Below are 22,020 nucleotides of genomic sequence, written 5' to 3'. Positions count from 1 at the left end.
AGCCACACGCTGGTACATGTAGACCTTTTTGCAACAGCTTTAAGAGACTTTAATTCCTCATACATAAAAGCTTAATGTAAGCTAATAAATAAAGTGAGCAAATGTTAAAAGAAAAACTCCGCCTCAATAAATTTCACGAGTTAAGTAAGTTGAGTTTGATGCTGGTGAAAGTTTTTGCGTTTTAAAATACTAAAATAAGCTTTACCAGGTTTAACAATTCAAATCTGAACGTATTTCAATAGCCTAACAAACTCCCTTCCCGTAAATACATTTTTAAAAAGCTAATATTACAAAATAATATGATACTAGAATTGTGAATGCCAAAATGGCATCTTTACTCCATAGCATATCGATCAGCAACTTCCTTCCAAATTTCAACGCTTAATTTTAAGGTAGCATGAAACAAAATGCCTCGAATCTTCAAGAATAGTTACAATAATATTATTTGATGACAAAAAATGCAATTTTCTCAATCGAGAAACCGTATTTAGGTTGTTCGGCGTGTCTCGGAGCTGACATGTCCAAGAATTGATTTAAGTCACGCAATATTTATCATACCAGTGGCCCGCTAAGCAAAATGCTGTTGTATATCACGACTAAATGCTAGTCCTCTGGGTCTGGCGTGACTCTTGGGCATACCTTGGGTAATTTCTCATACATTTCTTGTAGCAATTTCTTTTCCGCTCGGTATTTATTCAGATCAACGGTGTATTTCTTGATGCTTTCCTTAATGAAATCACTCTGTTGTTCCACTGCCAAAACTTCACGATCCAACTGACGCACGGTGTCCGTGTCATTCTGGAGCTGCTCTTCAAGGTTATTCAACCTCGACATATTTACGTTGCCCAAGCCATCAATCTCCGCCAACAGTGCTAGCAACTTTTCAAGTACATCTTGTATTTTATCTCGAGCTTCTTTTGCCGCCTCGCCAGCTTCCTTAGTTTTGTTCAGTGCGTCTTTGATGCTCTGTCCCTGTGCTTCAGCGGTGGTCTTGTAGTCAGACAACTGACTGGCGGCTTCTGATACGGGTGCAGTCACACTGTCTCGTGGGATTGTAAGCTCTTCTGCCTCTTTCTTTATCATTTCAGCCTTCTGTTGGAGATATATAGATTGACTCCCTCAGCCTCAACATCGAAGTATCAACTCTCCTTAATGACTATCTTACATTTGTCTTAACGTCACTATTGAGAATTTGGTAGTACATCAAGACAACAGACCCTCCGTGAGTTGATGATATTCTTTACTCTCATCACTTGTCTGCTTCACAATATATTACTTCTGTAGCGAGAATTCAGACGCCGATTACTTTTTGGAACTAAGAGGTTAACAGCATGTCCAAATAGGTGACTGTTCGCATCTACAGCAGCCCCGGGTGTGAACACTTTACAGAGAGTCCTGTAAAAGGGCGGGTGGGGCGGTGGTGGTGGTGGTGGTAATTTTCATTGTCATTTTCGTTGTCCCAGTGAAAAACTCGGCAAATACCCGTTCCCATTTTACCCCTTAAGACCTCTCTCAATCAACAGGCATTCGTTTAACAGAATATAGTTGAAATCTGGCCAAAAAGGCCACATTACCACGTTTTGCTGAACAAGAGCTTTTCGAGATCAGTAGAACCCCTGTAATAGAGGTACCTCGCACATAAACACACTAGGAACTTGTCTGAATTTTCCACGTCTTTCCAGACACGACAACGTTAAATTTTCACATAGTCTAATGAACTGATAACCCGCTCCTCACCTGTTGCGTTTGGTTAGCTATATCTCGCGCCCCCTCGGCTGTTGACGCTGCTTCTTCGGCCAGCTCCTGTGCATCACCCAGGTTAGCGGTAGCCTCATCTGACTTGTTGTTTGCTGAACTGATAAGTCGCTCAACTTTCGTTATGTTAGCTTCGGCTAAATCAGCCTCTGCTCTGGAACTGTCTATGATTTCGTTGAATTTCTGGAAAGTCAGAATCAACAGTCTTAGATTTAAATTCTGCGATTGAGAATCAACATCCCACCCATGCATCACTCGGGTAGAGGACGCGAAAGAAGAAGAAGAAGCACCCTGGTGTACAAGCACGTTTTGATAGTTTATAACTCAAAAACTCGATTTTGTCGAATCATGAATCGATATTTACAGCAGCATTGTCATCAAGAATTATTACTTTTGATGGTAACAATTAGACTTTGTTGCTATTGTTTGACAATTAGCCTTTTAGAAGCCTATGTTTCAAGAGGGGCTTGATGTATAAAGAGAAAAACATAATAAGTAAAAGTTATGTTGAATGCCTTGCTAGGTATTCCAGCCTTTAGTTCTCGCTCTGCCAGACTGACAAAAGGTACCGGAGGGCTTCAACAGCTGTTTGCTGCTGTTAATAGGGAGCTTAAGCAATGACGACGACTACGCAAAAGACGACGCCTAGTAAAAAATGATTCATACTTTAACTTCGATTTTCGCAATTATCTAGATCTGTTTAGTAGGCCGAACGGTGTAGAAACCTACTCAAACTAAATATGTAATACAAGGGATAAATTTTAAAAGGAAAAACGAAAAATAAACCGTCGTGACTCCCGTTCTCCAAAAAGCACAGAACTTGGTCATTTCACGGCTACGAAATGTACAAAGCCGTTGCAGTCAAGGTTTGCTCAAGCTCTCTAATACTCAGAGTGTGTTGAAACCTTCCACCATAATCCCCTCGCTTGAGCATAGTGACAGGCTGTGCAAGTTTGCCTAGCTCTACATCACTGCACCTGGCACTAAGCCTTACGCAAACGTTCTGCCCCATTTCAAATCATGAACTGATCAAAGGCCACACTCCTTAGTCTAAATGTTACCTTGAGTCTCTCTAACATGTCTTTAGCCTTTTTCAATGTCTCCTCCCCTCGATCAATGGCATCATGCGCAGTTTTGTTAGCATCAGTGACATTTGTCATCAGGCCCTCTAGTCTTTCAAAAAGGCCTGACCACTCAGCCATTTTCTTTCTGACGTATTCTTCTTTCATGTCAAAGCTCTCAACTAAAGTCTCCAGGGTACTGAGGATCTCTTCAGCACTCTTGGACGCGTTGGCCACCTCTTGTTTGGAGGTGTTAAGTTTTGCTGAAAGGCAATCAAATTCTAATAACGGAGCTTTGAACAAACAATTAAGAATAATAATCACCGATAATAATTTCAAATGACGTTTAAATGACTCGTTCATCATTTTCAAATTCCTATGACTTCTTTATATACTAAGAATGCATGTGAAAGTCTCGTTGCCTGTGATTTAAAACTCTACAATGTGGAATGTAGAGAGTGTTGATTAAGTACTAAATAGTTTTGCTTGAATTGAGTGTTATCCACGAAAAGAAACCTAAACTGAACACTCGATCTGACTCAATTAAAGCAAAACTATTTCATTGCTATTCTCGTCTCCAGATTCAGCTTAAAGAATTTAGCAGGACTGGCATGAGAATTGTTTATCACCTCATTTAAACGCTTGAAGGCTGGAAACCGGAATCATTCACCAATTTTGTCACATCTCCTTGATCGCTTTTACGTAAAAAATATCGTAGTACTAGACAAGTAGAAAAGATATTTGTTCGTCTAGTTTTTTGAAATCCACTTTGTATTCTGATCGGGCGTATTTTCCTAAGAACCTAACCCGCCCATCGGACAAGTTGCTTTTTAACATACCTTGCATTTCCGACAATCCGAGGTCGGGGAGAGGTGCGGTTCCATTCCCGTACAGCTCCACAGCCTCGTCCATTGCATTCTGGGCTTCTTCACGTGACTTTTCAGCTGCGCTTTCCGCCTGTTCGTGCAGATCTATGGTTCTGTTAAGCTTCTTCAGTAATTCTTCTATGCCATCAGTTGTCTTTTCCTGTGCATTCATCGCGTGTTCTGTAGCATTTAGGGCTTGTTTAGACTTGTGGAGAGTTTCGTTCGCCTTTTCAATGACATCCTCCGCTTCCATTTCGTGTTTATCTGCTAGAATAGTGGTCTACAGAAAGAAACACAACCCGGTGATAAAATGAACAGTTAAGACTGAAGGTATCATCATTGAGCCTAAGTTTATTAATAACGATCTAACAGAACTTTTAATAGAAAAGGATTGCAACTAGGACTTAAGCTTTAAAACACCAAGAAATGTCAAAAGCAGTCGAGGTTAAAAGGAAATTCGAAAATCTTCACAAAATTATCTTAAAATGGTCGTTGTGGCAATTTTCAACCACAATATGACGAAGTAAACTAGCCCAAGTTAACAGACGCCTCTGCTTAATTAATTCGGCTTTTCATGTTCAGTTTAAGAAAATCAAAGATGCAACCCATAGTGACTACATAACTCTACAAAGATCAGTCTAATATCATGGACTGGTTGCCAGTTGAGCATCAAAGTTCAAAACAGAATCAACCCTATCAAAAAGGACATTACCTCATTCAAGATCTCCGCCATTCTTATGGCTTGTTCACTGGAGCTGTTCGCTGCTTGTATCGACTCATTTAACGCCCTAGCACCCTTGTTCAGTAACAGCTTCTCTGCCTCGTCAAGCAATGCACGTGATCGATTGATCGACGCCTCGGCTTCAGATATATTCCCCAGCGCACTGGCTATGATCCCTTCCGCCTCGCTCGTGTTGTTGGACACATCCGATATGACCTTATTTATTTTCTCCACACGGCTGTCCAAGACCTGAAGCTGCTCCTGTAGGGCTTTGTCTGTAGAGTTCGAGCTTTCTGCCTTGTTGAGCAGTTCATTCACTGCTTCCGTCAATTCCTTCAGGCGACGCTCAAAGTTCGCATCCACGACAAGTTGTCCGCTTGAGCTCGAGTTGAAGTTGTTCATGATCTTCACGAGCCTTCGGATGTTTATTCGCAAGCGGTTAACTAATCGTTGGATTTCGCTATAACATGGCGGGCAACCTACGGCGAAAAAAATATCACAAGCATTATTACATCCACTACTGCTACCGTAATCCCATGATTATCTTGACGATATCGTTTTCGAAAAGTTCCGTTTTCTTAATATTTTCCGACTACACGAAATTGAAAAGCCGGCGTTTTCAAATTCCTCCGGTTTGAAGAGCGGTTATGGGAAAAGATCCGTTTTCGTGACGGACTAGTGTAGACGATAGGTCCGAACCGTAGAAATATAACTTCATTTTCAAAATCCTCCGGTTTGAAGAGCGTTTTCGAAAAGCTCCTGTTTCGTGACGGATTAGTGATGACAGGGCCTAAGATTGCCTGGCTATTGTGTTAATATTATTATTATTATTTCAGCATTGTAGCAGTACTTACTGACACAGCCGGCAGTCAAGTTATGTTTATTTTCCTCGCATGTACCACACTTGATGCCCAGTACTCCAAACTTGCAGTTGCATTCTCCGTATTCATTACAGCTCACATTAAGAGAACCTTCTGGGTTGCAGTTACAAGCTGAGAAAAGAAACACGATAAAGTTTACAAAGATTTCTATAATACATCCCACACAACACCAAACAGATATCTCACACACCAAAATCCCACTGATAATTAGCTCCTCTGGCAACAAAGCCACCTAAAATAAGCTCAACAAAAATAACTTTTGAAGAAAAATACTTGTACGACCACGCCCAAAGTATATTATCAGAATTTTGTAGTAAACTAAGTGTATATTGAGATAAGACTGAGAGTGGATAGATAACCGAATCTTAGTTTTTTTGCGACCAGTACCGTTTACAATTTAAGGTTCTTTATAATTGGCCAAACGAAAAAACACAAACAATGCCCCTATCCCTAAGAACAAAAGAGGTGAAGATTAACAAGAAAGAACCAAAATAGGGGTTTTTACTGAAGAGGTCCACGTTAACTGTTTTTTAAGCGTGCATCCGCTGGTGCACACTCGACAATCTTGAACATTCTCGGCATGAAGTAAAACGTCGCTCAAACATGAAACTGAAGGGGTATCTCGTGCAAGACATAAAAATGCAAACGTCCAATGTGTGTACATTATCCACCGATTTTTTCCCTATCAAAGAGAGTAGAAAGCGATTACGAAGCACATATCTACAACGTGTATGATTACTAGCTGCGCCAAGAACCTTGGCTGGGTGCTGAACGAACGCCAAAAAAGATTTTCAAGCTTCAAGCTTTTCATGCCTTCCAGTCCTCTTTCAAAACATTGCGAGGTTTATAGAAATAGGTATACGCATCGTCATCTGGTATTCTCATTCTACTTACGTTCACAGCCCTGGTCTGAGTACCCGTAATGGTCTGACTGACATTGATCACATGTCCTTCCAGTCACCCCAGGTTTACACGGACACTGGCCGATAATGACTTCACAACTATTGTTTAGAGAGCCAATGGGATTGCACAAACACTGCTCACAGCCAACTCCTGAGCCCACATTCCAGTAGGTATCTCGGCAGCTATCGCACTTGTCTCCAATAACATTTTCCAAGCAAGTACACTTGCCTTTATCGTCACAAGGGAGGGGATACTCCGGGTTGTGGTCAGGAGGGGTCATTGTGCCTTGATTGTAGCAGTTGCAAGCTGGAGGACAGAAAGAGGCAAAATGTTCACAAGAAGGACAGAAAGTAGCTTGGAGTAGAAGCACCTCTACGATGAAAGTTCCACAACTTAAAACTACCCTTGACCGAAAAAAGAAAACAATTGTAAAAGCACCCTAGCCACAATATCTCCTTCTTCTTTAAATCCTTTCACCCCATGTGGGGCATGAATCTTTTAAGTTGCCTTTCCACCCCTTCCCTTCACGTGCTTCTCTCAGCAGCTAGTAGCAGTTAAAGCCTGCAAGCCACTTCTGACCCTCTTTTGCTTACCCCATTGGTTCCACCTTTAGCCCTGCTTGGTGATGCTGGTGCTTGCTTCCTCAGACACCAGGTAAGCCACACCCTTGGACAGCACATTATCTCTGTATTTGACAACTACATTGCCAATTATGCTACCAGGGGATCAGTTTTACACTTGCATTAGTCTCTAAATGCAGTTGAAGTTAAGTGTGTGTGTGTACAGTTTAAGTTTCCATTACTTACCAATGCACTGTGGCTTTGGATATTCAGTAGCATTTCCATAAAACCCAACTGCACAAAGTTCACATCTCTCAAGCGGGCCATTCCTAGTGTTGTAAATACACTTTAAGCAGTCGCCTGTGAGAGATTGACAGTTCCCAATGGCATTGAAGTCTATATTGCCACTGCAGTTACACTTCTGACAAGCAGTTGGCAAACCCAAAAGGCCCGATGGGTCACCATAGTAACCATCTTGACAGTACTCACAGAGATCCCCTAAGTGTCCCTCAGGACAATCTGTGCAAACAACATTCTCGCCTATCAGAATGCAACGGGAACCATATTTGCAGGGACATGGTTTGCAGTCATCTTTGGTACCTTCAGTTGGATTACCATAGAAACCTTCTTTGCATGTCTCACAGTTGTCACCAATTGTGTTGTCTTGGCAATAGCAAACACCTGTCACTGGATCACATGACTCAGAGTGACCATAACATTGGCAGGGAACACACCTAAAAACAAAGAAGGGTTAAGGGTGCCATGCCCATTGAAGAAAGAGCTGCAAAAACTAGAAATGGAAGGATTTATTAACTAAAGACTGTTTGCAATTCAGTCAATCCCCTCTTAACAGACACGTGGCTGACATTGTCACATGGAGTCATCCTTAGTCATTTATGCATCTTCCCAATTTAAAACGTCAAGTAGGACATAGGACCCACTTTGACCTATTCTAGATTGAACACTGCCTTTCATTGAGTGCTGAAATATTCAAAATCCAGCTTGTCAAGGTGGAACACTTCACAGTATGATTTTTTGACATAAATTACTTACTGGCCATATTTATCCTCGGATCCTCTCTGTCTGGTATAGCCCACACTACATTGCTCACAATTATCTCCTGTGTAAGGAGCTGGACAGCTGCACTCTTCAACCCAAGGAACACGTAAAAGAGACTGTGGTAAATATACTGCTGACTCCATGAAAACATTGTCAATCAAGCCAGTCCCCTGAGATGCATAGTTCATTCGAATTTTAATGGCTAGTAAACTGGTTAGGAGTTTTTGGAAGTCAAACCCTCTGAGCAGTGGTTCCCATCCCAAAGATGGGTCTTCATGAAGACGAAACAGATAGTTTTGAAAAGTGGTAGAAGGAACAGGGTTGTTCTGTGCATTGAGCCTTGCAGAGACCTTCAGTCCATTCTTTCCCTCCAGAATAATGTCTCCTGGTTTCACCTGAACTCCTTCAGTTGCAGCCACACGGAAGGTAAACCCAAAGAGCTGGCCATAACTGCTGCGGCGGTCTCCAAGAAATTTATCTGGGGCTGATATATAAAGGACTTCATTTCCTACAGCTGTTACGCTGATGTGGGAAGATTCACGAAGGATGATATACTGCTCAGTTACATTAGTACCTGTTGAAATAAGATAAGCACAACAATATCAAAATATGAACAAAAATGAGAAAAGTCGAGTAAATGATGACCAACACAACAAAAGTGATTACAATAGTGCTAAAATGTTTGCAACAGAAAAAAAAATGAATGCATAAACAAGCTTAGATTTAACAGTAAAGTTATGTATTTTTTCAAGCCCGCAAGTCATGGGCAGCCTGTGTTTATAAGGTATGTTACATCAAGATTCTGCCAATGGATGTACATGTAGAGAGGTACATGTACTTGAAAAGTGAACATCAGTAGTCCCATGAAAATCAACACACAAAAACAACAACCCGATCAATGTCCTTAGACCCTTTCCAGCATTGTGTCAGGCTACTGTAACAGCATGCCGATATCTATCTCTATTTATAACCTTGATGGACAGAGGCACTACAAGGCACCAGGGCTCATTCACACTAGACTGACAAGATTTGATTGGCTCTACCAAAAATCAAAACAAATCTTCAACCAATGTTGGATTTGATGAAAGTATAAAAGTGTCTGTGCTTCAAAATACCAAATTATTTGTTAACTGTAAAATGTCAGTCACCTACAAGATTAAACACTATCTGTTCATCATGAAACAACTTAATTGATCTTTTCTCTTAAGTTGATTGACAGACCTGCCAGTTTTACCTGCACAGAAGTAGTACAATGGCACTTTTGACCTTTGGGTAGAATTAACAAAATTTATAGGGCTGAAAATCACTGTTTCAGTTAGCTCTAAATTAAATGTAACATAGAATTGATGACAGACATTTTTGCAAAATAAGCAAAAAATTCACTTGGTGCTTGCAAGGACTAAAAACACAAGATAACTCTGGCTAGTGCCAAACCAAGACTGCCTGATTCAGAGTTTAACATGCTGGTGACGTAGGTCATTACTTCTCTAATATGTCAATCTGGAGTCCATTGCAGTCAAGGGCCGGGCACTGGGAAATTGACTGGCTGTGAGGATAATTTTGCCTGCCCCGTCTGACCATCTAGAGGAAAACTTCTCTAAAAAGAAGTTCAGCTCAAAAAGGTTTGCCCGCCCATAAAAACCAGTTGCCTTCCGGCTGAAATCGTTAATGAAGCCCTTGTCTACACCCTCAGGATATTGGCAGAATTATAACATGTACCTTGTTCATTGATAACAGTCCAACCTTCTCGACCTGACGAGAACTGATTTGAAATGTTATATCCAGTATAACCCATAGCTGCCTCACACACACTACTGTGTCCATAACAGAAGCACTGTTTACATCCATGTGGGTTTGTACTCTCCAATCCATAGAAGCCTGTCTTGCACTGTGTACATTTGGCACCAATGACATTCCTTTTGCATGAGCACTCCCCCTTCTCATTACACTGCGTGTTACTGGGGTCAGTTCCTTCAGGAGAACACTGGCAAGGCCTGAAAAAGGAGCACAAGAAAACTGAAGCTCGCATGATGCAGAAGATGAGGTATTGTTGCAGAGGAAGTATCCAAAAGATGTCAAATGTCTGTTTTCAATAATTTTGTTTAGTAAACCTACCTACAACCCGTCTGTGAAAAGCCAAAGTAGTCTGCCTGGCATTTGTCACATTTGACACCTGTCACTCCAGGTTTACAGGTGCACTGGCCTGTTGGATCGCACTGTAATGACACTGAGCCCACAGGGTCACACTTACAAGGCTGACAGTCATCTGAAGAAGTCAGGCGGAAGAAATTGTCACGGCATCGTTCACATTTTGGACCAGCTGTATTTCTCTTGCAGTTTTCACAGTGTCCATAGCCAAGGTTCTCATCATACACACAACTGTCTGCTAAACCACTACAGTCGCACTCTAAAGAAACAGCCATACAGAAAATATATTTTATCAGTCACAAAAAGCCCTTTCAGACTTCTACAGAGTTGTAAAAAATGTGCTCTTACTAGGAAGACTTACAGGAATTCTAACTACAAATTCCAGGGTTCCCAGTACTAAATATAAATTTTTGACATTAGTAACCAATTCTTGTCCCTACAAAATGAGGGAATTTGACAAACCTAGGAAGGTGCCACAAATCATATTTATAGTATCAATTAAACATTCCAGTCTGAAACCCACTGAATTTAGGGTAGTACATGTCAGATATTTTGTTAGAAAATTGATTGCAAAAACAGGTTGATCATTTTATGCCATTTTGTTTTCCTATTTTGCAAATACATTATGCAGTTTCCCATACTTAAACCGGTAAGTGTGTACACTTGAAATCCCAGCTACAGAAGGTTTGCTAGAAAGGTCAAAACCTAAGTCACGTTCTAAGAAGAAAAACACAGGAGGCATTGCAACACTAAAGCCTATGTTACCAGTGTGAAAATAATCTCATTCTGAAGTTGTTTAAACCTAGTAGCAGAGTCTAGAATATTTCAGGTACATGTTTAACCAAAAATACTGTAAATACCATTCAGCAGATAGAGATAGGAATTTGATTTATGAAGTTCACATGTAATTATACTACTCGGGGTGTCTTGTTCACAAACCACACACAAAGGGTGATATAATTTGTGATCCCAAATATACATCATATGAAGTAGATTAGAGTAATCAACAAACCACCCAACTGGTTTCTGTTACACAGATGTGACTGTTTGCCTTGTGTGACTCAAAATGAGTCCTACCAGTATACCACTCTCTAGATATCTGTGAGAAGCAGATATATGTCACAATGTTCACCTGAATAACAAGTCATCTGACATTAGTTTGTGCAAATTAATGGCAGAGTAAACCTCATCCTGTTCAACAAATTCTGAAGGTTTCTGCAAGTTATATGATTAGGCTGTCTGATCAAGTGACATATGCAGCAGCCCTGGCACAACCTAGCATTCAGTGATTAACTACAAAAAATTTAGAACTGTGCAAGTCTTTATAAAAAAACACTCGCCTTGATGGAATTTCTCAAACACATTAGCATCTGGAAAACTCCTTTCAGCAAAATTCTGTCAAGTTTTTACACATAAGAAACGAGTGCAAGCACCTGAACATTTTCTTAATCTCCTATATAACAAAGCTGAGGCCACCAGCTGCTTAACCTATCAATATAACATCTTTGATCTTTCAACTCTCTTATCAAATGAGCTTTGAAAGCCAAGCTCATCATGCAATCCATTCTCTTCATGTCTGTATATTCCATGACACATTTTTGTGTACTTTACAGTGGGACCAAGTATCATCCCTGGTATTACACAAAACGACAGACATAATATCAAGCAGATGAGTCCTTAAACTGGTTGTGGTATTTTACACTTTTAGGGGCTAAGCTGTACACTGTACAGAATCACAATAAATCCATTTGTTCGTTCATAATCACAAAGAAATTAAGAACACTGGATGTAATTATCCATTCATGCGTTCACATAGAGCGAGACTCTGAAGTGGATGTGTGGATACACAGGCAGATAACAGCCATTTTTCCTTGAATCTCAAGTATAGTTGAAGTGGATGCGTAATAAATTAGTGTCAGTAATACACATCGGAGGTTGTAAAAAAATTGCCAATATATAATAAATTTGATATTTATTGTATCAGAGAAAATGGAAAACCAAATTGATTTATGGAGGAATTTTGACTGTTCAAACGTAAATACACAAAAAGAAAACCTGGATTCCTTCATTCCGGCGCGATCAAATGCTCTTTGTAAACCTCCACCCCGTCACGAAACAAGCCGCAGAAACCGTGTATATTCGAGAAGGTTGACTTCCGGTCTGAGAAATCGAACATTTGTTTCAGGACCTTTGAGTGGTTTCGTGGTTTTCAGAGAGTGAAGGACAGATAATGCGTGAGCTTGACTAAAAAATAAAAGGTTCAAGAAATCTAGTATAAAACGGTGCGAACTTTAACTCTTTAAAAATGCAGTGAGGTTATATTAAGCAGGTCATCTGCAGCGCTGCAGGCTATTGGCCAACCCAGCTTGATTTACCGCAAGATAAGCGTCAAATTTACTTGTCTCGCGCTGACAGGGTTGGCGAGCAGAATAAAAGGATATACCTGAAGTAAGTCCATGAATACAGAAAATAATGTACTTACTGATGCATTCGTTGGCACTATTCTCTGTAGCCCTGGCCCATGGGCGATTATTGTAAAGCGGTTCGCATTTTTCACAGTCTACTCCCATCGTTCTGTGGTCACATATACACCTCAGCTCAAGTCGTCCTAAAGTATCTTGTTTCTCCATGCACTCTGCAGCGTGCCCGTTGCATTTACAACGTCCTCCGATTGTCAAATCTATAATAGCGAAGTAGTAACTCCGCAAAACGTTGGAATCACCAAACACTTCGTCTCCAAACGTATTCATCCGATCCAAATCTATTCGGATCGAGCTCGCCGTAACCCAGTCTTGCAATTCAGGACTGTTATCAAAATTGAGGTTATCCGGTCGACCTTGCAATGTAGTAAACGCAACATTGCCTCCAGTTAGCGGCGAAATGCTGCTGAATTCGTTCGAGCACAATACTTGCTGATTTGTTATCGCAATGTCATTACTTTTCACCTTGTAAGTTTTCTCACACGAAGCTGAGAAATATTGATATGGGATCCACGGCCCGTTCGGATCGGTGCTGGTTCGCTTGTAAATTGCCATCGACTCAGGTCTTGGCGATCGAAAACGAATTCTGATATAAGACACATCGAAGCTTTTCATAAGATCCAGGGTAAGAGTTACGGGTTTGTCCGGGTTGTCAAGCAGTGTCTCTGACTGCCACCAGGTTCTGTTTTGATCATCTTTTATGTCCGTTATGTAAGACGCGGGATGGCTGTACCTATCCTCTGTTGCATCGCAAACTTCGCATTCCTTCGTGGGTGAAGTGACGCCGGTTTGAACGCAGAACTCGCTCGGAGGCGTCCCACAAGTGTTGTTAGAAATAACTGTCTTGCCAAAAGCAGCGTTGCCGAAAGAAGGCATGCATCTGAGAGGAGCTTTAGTGATCTCGTTATAGCATGGAGATTGACTATCAATCTCTCTGACAAACAGGAGCAGGGCCAGAAGTCTTAGCACAGACGAAAAACTCTTCCAATGTTTCTTCGCACGATAATGACAGCACACCTCCATGATCCCTCTCGTGTTATGCTCGTAATCTTCGGTAGGCGAACGGCGGATCATGCATGGAGGGGAATTTCACGATATTTGATATATGTGATATGCCAGACATCTACGGATACCTGTGTGAATTATAAACTTTAGTGTGCATTCTTCAGCGGGACGGAATTTCCGGGCCGTGATTGGCTGTTCTTGGAGATAATCCAAAAACAACCAATCACAGGCGTGTTGACGAAATTTGAGGCTTTCCTCGGAGTTCAAAAAGTTCTGCGCTGAAGTGTAAACTATGTCCCCGCCTTTCCGCCCAGAAATTAAAAGTTTACCAAGACTTAGTTTAGCTGCGAATATGTCGTAAAGTAAACATTTGTTCTTCAGAAGTTTTCTTGCCAAACTGCAGCACTTGACCGAAGAAGATTAGGCGAGAAATGGACACTACAAAAACAAAAATTGTCGATTCATTCTTTCGCTCTGAAGAAAATTCTTTGGCTTGATTTGATTTATTTTTTAATGTTTTTAAAAACGAGTGAAAAATTGCCAGTGACAAATTATCAAGTCAGAAAGTCGAGCTGCGAACCGTTTTAGGCTCATTATGGGTTTTCAAAAATGTAGACTATTACAAATATTTCATCACTTTATTGAAGTCTTTTGTATTTTACGCTTAGTGTGTCGTATAACATCTCAGCACATCCCGACTATTTTCTCGAAACACAAGTCTAGCCATGAAAGAATTTTCCCTTTTTAAATACCAGAAAATTTTTGACTGAGCTCTGTCACAAAACTGTTCAATCCTACATGTACAGAAGAGGGCACGGTAACGAATCCTGCAATCTGATTGGTTCTTAGCGCGGTCCGGATTTTCTCTCTCGCTAACGCGCGCGCGATGTGTGTCTGGCGAAACAACTGCTAGTTACTGAGTTTGAAAAGAAATTTTAATTTGACAAAAAGGAACTACAGTATAAAATTTTGTTTACTCTCAAATGTGGCAAAGAGATAGATCCTACAGAAATTTATCCAGATGTTTATAATTTTGGTACTGACAAATTTGTAATTATATAAAATTTGAATTGTATAGGGTAAAGAGGAAGGGCAATTGAACCATCCCTTCCCACCTTAAGTTTATCTTTTAGGAAACAAAAAAAATTCGATATTGATCCTAATATTTACTTACTCTCGGTACTCTCTAGGGGAATGAGGGCTAATATTTGAAGCAGTATCATAGAGCTATAATGCAGTGGCCATAGAGTCCTAAAGTGACGACGTCACAAAAAACATAGGCACGCAAGGCGTGCAAGAGTTATTTTTTTGGGTGACACTGTGTTGGAGATAGGTGCATTCATGGAGCTGTTTACAGTAATGATTTGGTTAATTTGACAAGTTTTTTTCGGTTGCGATGTACAGCAAGAAAGAAACTGGGAATTTATGATGTACATGCGATGTTACATCGGTCATGGTAAGATAGCTAAATAGTAAGCCATAAAGTGTTTGACTGAACAAACTACAGTAATCTGACACATCTCCAGATTAATGTAGATACCATCTTATTTTCTAACGGGCAATTTGATTCGTTCTTTGATACAACCCGCACTGTAATGGGTGTGACACGCGCACATGCATAACTCCCTCACTCACCAATCACAAGCCCTTCCAACCCCCAAGAAGAACTTTTGCTCAAAAATACTCAAGTTAATTAAGAGACTTTTTCACATTTTATACGAGTCGTAAGTTTACCCTTTTACACAACACAACACAAGTTCACCAAAAATAGAAAGAGAAAAAACCTCTCTGACACGTTGAAAGTCTGATTTAATTAAATTGCACTTTAACTTGGGGCCACGCAGTCTTTAAAGAACATTTGAACAGGTTTCATACTTTCTGCCTTTAAAAATATCGGACTGAAATGAATGTCATCAAATAAAACTATTAAACTGCTACTGCAGAGATGTAAAAACTGTCCAGAAATGAAAGCTTCTTTTTTGTTTAATATCCTGGAAACAATAGCCGATAACTTGTCAGCTCTAATTGAATTTACTCCCATATAAAAAACAAGTGTTAAGTTACCATTTGTTACTAAAGATAGCAAACATCTCGTGGGAAAGAGTGGTGACGATTCATCAGCTCTAATTGAATTTACTCCCTTGCGAAAAACAAGAGTGTCAAATTACACTTTGTAACTAAAAGATAAAAATATCTTGCTATATTTGCATGCAACAAGAACAAAACAATCGTTACCCGCACCTACTATTGTAAACATTAGAACTGTTTCAAATCTAAATAGTGTAGTCTCCTCCAAAACATGTCCTAAGAACTAGAAGCAATGATTCGTGACCTCTAATTGAATTTACTCCTTGTGAAAAACAAAAGTATCAAGTTTGTAACTAAAAATGAAAATATCTCGTTTCATTTGCATACTACTAACTCACAAACTGTTTCAAACCTCAAGGCTCATCTCATTCGTAACTAAAATCCTCAGCCTAACCCACAGAAAATGTCGAAGTAAACCCAATACATGAATACTTCCTCCTCTTTTATAGAAGAATACATATGGCTGTTCTGAACTCTATTGGGATCAAATCTTCTCACGTACCATTTACCTTTACAACAAGAAATTTGATTGGCTGTTTATAGAAGTTCCAATCTGATTGGTGTGACATACAGACATCTCTCACTCACTCACTCATCCATTGACTCGTTCATAACATACCCGACGTGCCAACTAAGAGGTATTTTTTTACAAACAAATAACTCAATAAAAATTTTTGAAATTATGGGATATGATGTCATATTCTTATAGAGGATCCTAAAGGATGCCCTCATCTCAAAAATTAGCTCTGAATTGCAATCCCTGAAAGAGATATAAGGGATCAACATTTGATAGCAACCCGTACAAATCCTTCAAAATTTGCTTCAGTTCCTTCAGTTTAGAACTGACTCAAAATTAGAGAGATTTATATGGGGCAGTACCAAATTTTCATCCTTTATATTTTGGCTGGGAATTACAATTGAGAGGTAATTTTTGGCAAAGACCCTTTTGTTAAGGACGCTCTATTCGAGAAGCGCCAAATCCCATAATTTCCCAAATTAATTTTTTTGTGATGTCACACTTTAGGACTCTATAACCAAATGATTTGAGTTCCCAACTTGCGATCTGAATCTCATTGGGGACTCAGATTTTTCCTTTCTCCCATACTTGTGACCTGCTGAATATTTTAACTCTGCACAACAACATCTTTAACAAGTGCATTTATTTAATGAACCAAGGATACACTAGTCTTTAAAACAATGATAGAGCTAAACTAAGATATTTTAGGTGGTTCTGTTACATACAGACTTGTCTTAAAACGACCTAAAAACTCAAATGATGATTTTACACAATAAAAAAAAAAAAAACATGCACAAAAGCAATAGTAGTGATGCTGCATAGTAGCTTGGATTGTCACAACTCTCTGTCAAGCCTTTGTCCCTCAGAATCCCACATGAAAGTGGTGAGGGTGCACAGGCTGATTTTTGTACTTTCATGGGTTAAAATTTGTGGCTAGATACTGTGCATGGTGCTCAAATCTAAGATCCGTATAGTTAATCTGGTTCTTTAGAACCGACCTATCTAACTTTATAATCAGAACCACTTAACCTCTTGTAATTGCTGGACTGCTGCAACTACACTAAGCCTGTAGCAAAAACATTCAGCCACCATCGTGATGATATGAAGATAACTTTTCAGCAATTGTTTAAAATACCAGAATGCACATGAATTGTCTTAACATTCCCAAAATTGTCTTTACAGGGCTTTGCTTAGTGATTCTGCATGAAGGAGCTAGCCAGGACTGAACAAAATTCAGTTCTCTCTGGTACAAAGCTTTCCAATAGGAAAAGCACAACAATTTTGAAGAGCTTCCTCCAGTACAGACAATTACTTTTAGTTCATTCTCATAGTATTGAATGACAATGTCTTGTTATGTACTGGTCTATGACAAGCCTTTACCTCCTTTCTATTGTCCAAGAAATTGCGTTATTAAATAAGTCTCCTGCTTTACCATTGAAGATAAAGAGATTTCAAATAACTGAAATGAGTGAGTTGTCAAAAGTTCCCTTCGTGTTATTGCCATCTTTCAGTGCCTGCATGATATTTAGGAGCTCTCTCAGCTGTAGTTCACTGCACAATCAACATCTTTTCTTACTGTCGCAGATTGGCTGTCAGTCTTCCTCTACTGTCCGTGGTGGTATAAAAGCACCCCCGACCAGCCTTGCTTCTTCAAGAAGAAAGTTGAATGTAGCAGTTGCATTTGCCTAGAAAATAACATCATTTAGATAGAATTTTACATAGCTTAAAAGAAGATACAGTCACAGTTATATGCACATACACAGTTGTAAAGAAAGCCAGGGGAAAAAAACTTCAGGTCAGCCTGACTCAGGCTTTATGGGGATTTTTTTATGATCAGGTGAGATATAGTGAAGAGCCTCAAGTGTTATCTGGACTAAAATTGCTGGCTATGAAGTAGTATGACTCTGGCAAAAATTAAGTGAAATACGTTTCTCTTTTGTTATTCTTAAGAGTGTTGTCTGAAATGTTTTGTTGAGTCTAAGACATGTCTCTTTGAGTAAAAATATCAGTGACACGTAAGAATGTTCAGTGGCACTATTTAAGAAATAGAAAACATGTACCGTGTTTCTATTGACTTATAAAAACATAAGTGGAAGTTTGGGAGAATGACAAATACTGTGGGAACACAAGCCGACAGGTAAGTATTTCCTCAGATTTTTCAAGTTCTCTCAAATTTCCATGAGTGGGTCAAGTTGAACAACAAAACTTACTGTATCCTGAACTTCCAAGAGAATGTTATGCTTCTTCAAATAGCTGCGAATTTCAGGGTCTAAACGTAATATCTTCTCTCCTGTCCCCACGACCACAATTTCTAAACAAATATCAATGAAAAGTTAAGATGTAATGATTACACTGTTATAGCTAGCTACAGTGAAGATTTTGAGAACATGTACATAGGCCACTGACAATACACCTGGAGCACACTTTCCAAAGATTTTGGCTTCACTAACTTTGAAAGTTAATGTTAAATAATGTTCTCACAAACTAAACCAAATGAAATCACATGCCTCAAGGGGGGAGGGGGTGTTAAGCTATTTGCACCTTGCAATCTCTTTCTTCCTTGAGTACCCCCACCCCTAGGATGACACCATTAACTCAAGAAAACTAATCCCTTGGAAGTGAGGATATCAACAACATTTGAAGAGCAACCCTTAAAACATACAAGACATGGCAAAATTGTCCAGTGCTGAAAATTTGTATTGGACTAATCTAATGACCAGTAATATTATCATTAGTCATCAGATTAACTTGATGAATGCATTGACCATCAAAGATGTGGTCTGCACTCTAACATTTAATTAGATCCTTGAATCTGACTAGTTCTGTTATCATTGACATTTCTCTTAAACCACAATCACATGCACACTTGATCTCCTTTTCTCTATGAATGATATGCCAACTCATCTTGCTCACCACCTTACTAACTAATATATAGATTTAGCCAAGCCTAAAGGGGAGCTCCTGATTGCAATAACTGACAATAAAGGAAAAAGAGGATTAATTTTTATTGGATCAGACACTCAAAAAAAATGATCAATTGTGAGCATGTAATTGTTTAGCATGTGGTCTTGCTATTTTTTCCAGCTAAATTTTAACAAACTATACCCAACAAGCCTAACCAAGATTGTAGAAATTACGTATGCAATATATCAGGGACTTTCCAAGAGACCATTGTACAAGGGATATGTCAGAAGAAAAGTCAACAGCACGCCAGGGATTAATTTGCCCTCAAAAATTTTGCCTTTGCGAGTACTCCTTCCTTCTTCCCCAGAGAAATAATGTGACTTGAGCCCGCGATCCAATCGGTAAACCAGTAATTGCTCAGTGGTCAACTTTAAAAAACACAAAACCTCGAAGAGCTCTAAACCTGAGCCCACGATATAGTCACATGATACTGGTCAGTGGATAGCTTGTTGTGACAGCTGTCAATTGACAATAGCGTGGATGCCCAAAATCAAAGATGTAGCTATGGTAATGGTGCTACTCTCTTAGTTGTCAAGGTAGTGGTGTACAGATGTACGGACATATGTACATATGGACAGTCACATGACAACCAAAATTTTTCAGGTCGATAGGTTACCAAATTTTCTAAGGTATAGGGCTTTGCTCGCGTGCCTTCGGTGTGCAGGAGCTCCGCTATCAACTGATAATAAAAACTTACACTTATAGTAATAGACCATGGAAAAATGTGGTTAATGTGTGATATCTATGAAAATGACATACCTATAGGAGGTTCCATTATTGTGAAAAGAGCCAGACTCTCTGCAGTTATATCTTCAGGTTTTACGACCTTTAAAATGTAATATATTAAGTAAAAATAAAAATCCTTCACTTCAAGTTTTACTACTGAGCATATTGATCACACTTTATTCCTGGAAAAAGAAAACCTTACCACAACCTTAGTACATGCACTGACAGTAATCTATTGGTTTTATTCTTAAAATTTTTATCAGTTTTGTGATGACTTTAAAATCCTGTCGTGCACCTATTTTACTATTATTTATCATTAGAGATGAAAATCACTATGTTTGCCAGTTTTTAACAGTATCAAAGAAATCATAAAAAATTGAGAGTTTATATGATTTTGGAGCAAACTGAGAACCAACAGCAAACTCAACCCACGTATGGCACCGGGCCAGACTCAAACCCAGGCAATATTGGTGGGAGGCGAGCCCTCTCACCACTGCACCATCCCTGCTGCCCACAAAAAACAGCTTTCAAAATATATCACCAATGCATGCCTAGGTTAAGACACTTCAGATGGCTCCATAGGGTAATCACTCAGTTTAAATGATTACCCTATGGAGCCATCAAAAGAGTCTTAACCAAGGCATGTGGCCAAGAAAACACAAAGCTGGCTCATTAAAAAGCCCAGCTGGCTTTTCTAGCTTTTGCACCTCCAAAGATAACCCAAGTCTTTGTTTTTGAGTGAAATTCTAGACGAATTTAAGTTCTCTTTCAGCAGGGGAAATTAGCTGGCAACCAATGCTCATGATCAGTGACATCCCTATTGCCCTAAGACACAATGATACCAGTCAGGCTGTTCAACCTAGACCTGTTGATCTGGAGTCCAGTGCCCCAGGAGGGGGACTCCCATATAAAAAGAACAGGGATACTTATCGGAAATGATAAAAAGAACCTCTAAGAGGCACCAGGATCCTGTTTTGAGGGCGTGGCTTGAAATGTTTTTTCACTCCTAAGGCCAAGTTCAGACGCCACACTTCACATGAGCCGAGTCGAATGCAAATGAGAAAAATCCTTTGTTCTCCCCCATTAGCATTTGATTCAGCTCATATGAAGTACGGCGTTTGAACCGGGCATAGGAGGTACCAATTCTAAAACAACAAATTATCTCCTGTCAAATTTTTTTTGACTCAATGCTTTAAAAGGTACCACAAAAGTTTGTGCTGTGGACCTTTTGAGGCTGAACACCCTTAGAGTTACCAAAACCCCCTTTTTAATCCCTAAAAGGTATGATGAGCACTCCAGTCCTTTTTACATGGGAGTCCCTCCCCCCCTTTCACCCTGGGCCAGTACACCAACCATCATGTTTTTTTTACGATAACTACAGAAATTCATGCATGCTCATTGGCTAATTTTCATTGTCAATATGCACACTGACACACAAATTCATAATTTATGCAATACATCAAAGAGTGAGAGTGGACAATTTAACAATTAGTTACCGTAAAAATAAATTGATGTCAGTTTATCATGCGTCTGTCCTGTTATTGACAATGAATTTTGCCATAACATTGTCAAAGTAGTCTGCAGATCCACTCGGCTATCACCTCGTGGATCCACAGCTACTTTGACAATGTTATGACAAAATTCATGATCAATATCAGGACACACGTATGAAAACCTGACATCAATTTGTTAAATTGTTCCTCCATTCAAATGCGAAGCACAAATCCTGCATTAACACTAGTAACTTACCCGCCAGTGGTAAAATGCTGAAGGAAGAACTGCTACAGAACCGAACACTTTGATACCCTTGAGATGAAAACCGCGATTGCTGTATGATGTAACAAACGGCGGAGTGTTCAAAATACCATGATTGTCTTTGACATCTGTTATAAAAGTCACTGTTGTCTTTATTGGTTCTTTTTCTATACTGTGCTGTTCATATCGTCTTGGGATTCTGTTAACAATTAAGTCATATTTAAGTTAGTTTAGATTTATGTAACTTACAGCATATTCGAAGTGCAAGTTGGTAGGTACTGGAGGTTACTAAGGTTGTATAGAAGGCGACGTTATCATCAGGAACAGGCAAAGTTAAATAAATAATATATGAATTATTTTGCATGATATTCTACGAAGATAACTCAGTAGTATTAATACTCACAAGCAGATTGGTCTTCTTAAAAGATGTCTTGAACACCGAAGAACGTTCGCCATTTTGAAAATTGATGGTAAAATGGCAAGCGGTAACTTATTAGTTCATGTAAAACCACCTGAAGTACTACGTTACTT

General features: G+C 39.5%; 2 protein-coding genes across 2 annotated transcripts; both read right to left on the bottom strand.

Annotated features, from left to right (window-relative positions):
• Positions 1-23: 23 nt before the first annotated feature.
• Positions 24-13,881, bottom strand: LOC145490025 (laminin subunit gamma-1-like). The gene is made up of 12 exons (XM_081469118.1): positions 12,437-13,881; positions 9,922-10,213; positions 9,526-9,800; positions 7,801-8,380; positions 6,994-7,481; positions 6,179-6,493; positions 5,258-5,395; positions 4,395-4,882; positions 3,656-3,962; positions 2,817-3,079; positions 1,738-1,938; positions 24-1,092 (listed from the first exon to the last, which is right to left on the bottom strand). Exons 1-12 carry the CDS (start codon positions 13,506-13,508, stop codon positions 604-606), a joined length of 4,908 nt encoding a protein of 1,635 aa, XP_081325244.1. The 5' UTR covers positions 13,509-13,881; the 3' UTR covers positions 24-603.
• A 2,791-nt stretch (positions 13,882-16,672) lies between these two features.
• On the bottom strand, positions 16,673-21,988 carry LOC145490014 (NADH dehydrogenase [ubiquinone] 1 alpha subcomplex assembly factor 3-like). The gene is made up of 5 exons (XM_081469106.1): positions 21,893-21,988; positions 21,484-21,688; positions 19,768-19,834; positions 18,255-18,355; positions 16,673-17,729 (listed from the first exon to the last, which is right to left on the bottom strand). The coding sequence occupies exons 1-5, from the start codon at positions 21,943-21,945 to the stop codon at positions 17,637-17,639; spliced, it is 519 nt and encodes a 172-aa protein (XP_081325232.1). The 5' UTR covers positions 21,946-21,988; the 3' UTR covers positions 16,673-17,636.
• Between the last annotated feature and the right edge of the window lie 32 nt (positions 21,989-22,020).

The sequence above is a fragment of the Orbicella franksi genome, chromosome 1 (genome assembly GCF_964199315.1).
Source record: "Orbicella franksi chromosome 1, jaOrbFran1.1, whole genome shotgun sequence".
Classification (NCBI taxonomy): Eukaryota; Metazoa; Cnidaria; class Anthozoa; order Scleractinia; family Merulinidae; genus Orbicella; species Orbicella franksi.
The sequence above is the reverse complement of the archived record's forward strand: the minus strand, read 5'-3'. Positions and strand labels throughout refer to the sequence as shown.

Coding starts and splice junctions, on each gene's coding strand:
- LOC145490025 (XM_081469118.1), bottom strand. CDS start 13,508: ATGATCCGCCGTTCGCCTACCGAAGATTACGAGCATAACACGAGAGGG. Junction 9,801..9,921: donor TTTTCACAGACGGGTTGTAG/GTAGGTTTACTA, acceptor CTCCTTTTTCAG/GCCTTGCCAGTGTTCTCCTG. Junction 1,093..1,737: donor TAGCTAACCAAACGCAACAG/GTGAGGAGCGGG, acceptor TATCTCCAACAG/AAGGCTGAAATGATAAAGAA.
- LOC145490014 (XM_081469106.1), bottom strand. CDS start 21,945: ATGGCGAACGTTCTTCGGTGTTCAAGACATCTTTTAAGAAGACCAATC. Junction 18,356..19,767: donor AATAATGGAACCTCCTATAG/GTATGTCATTTT, acceptor ATATTTGTTTAG/AAATTGTGGTCGTGGGGACA. Junction 17,730..18,254: donor TCTTGGAAGTTCAGGATACA/GTAAGTTTTGTT, acceptor GTTATTTTCTAG/GCAAATGCAACTGCTACATT.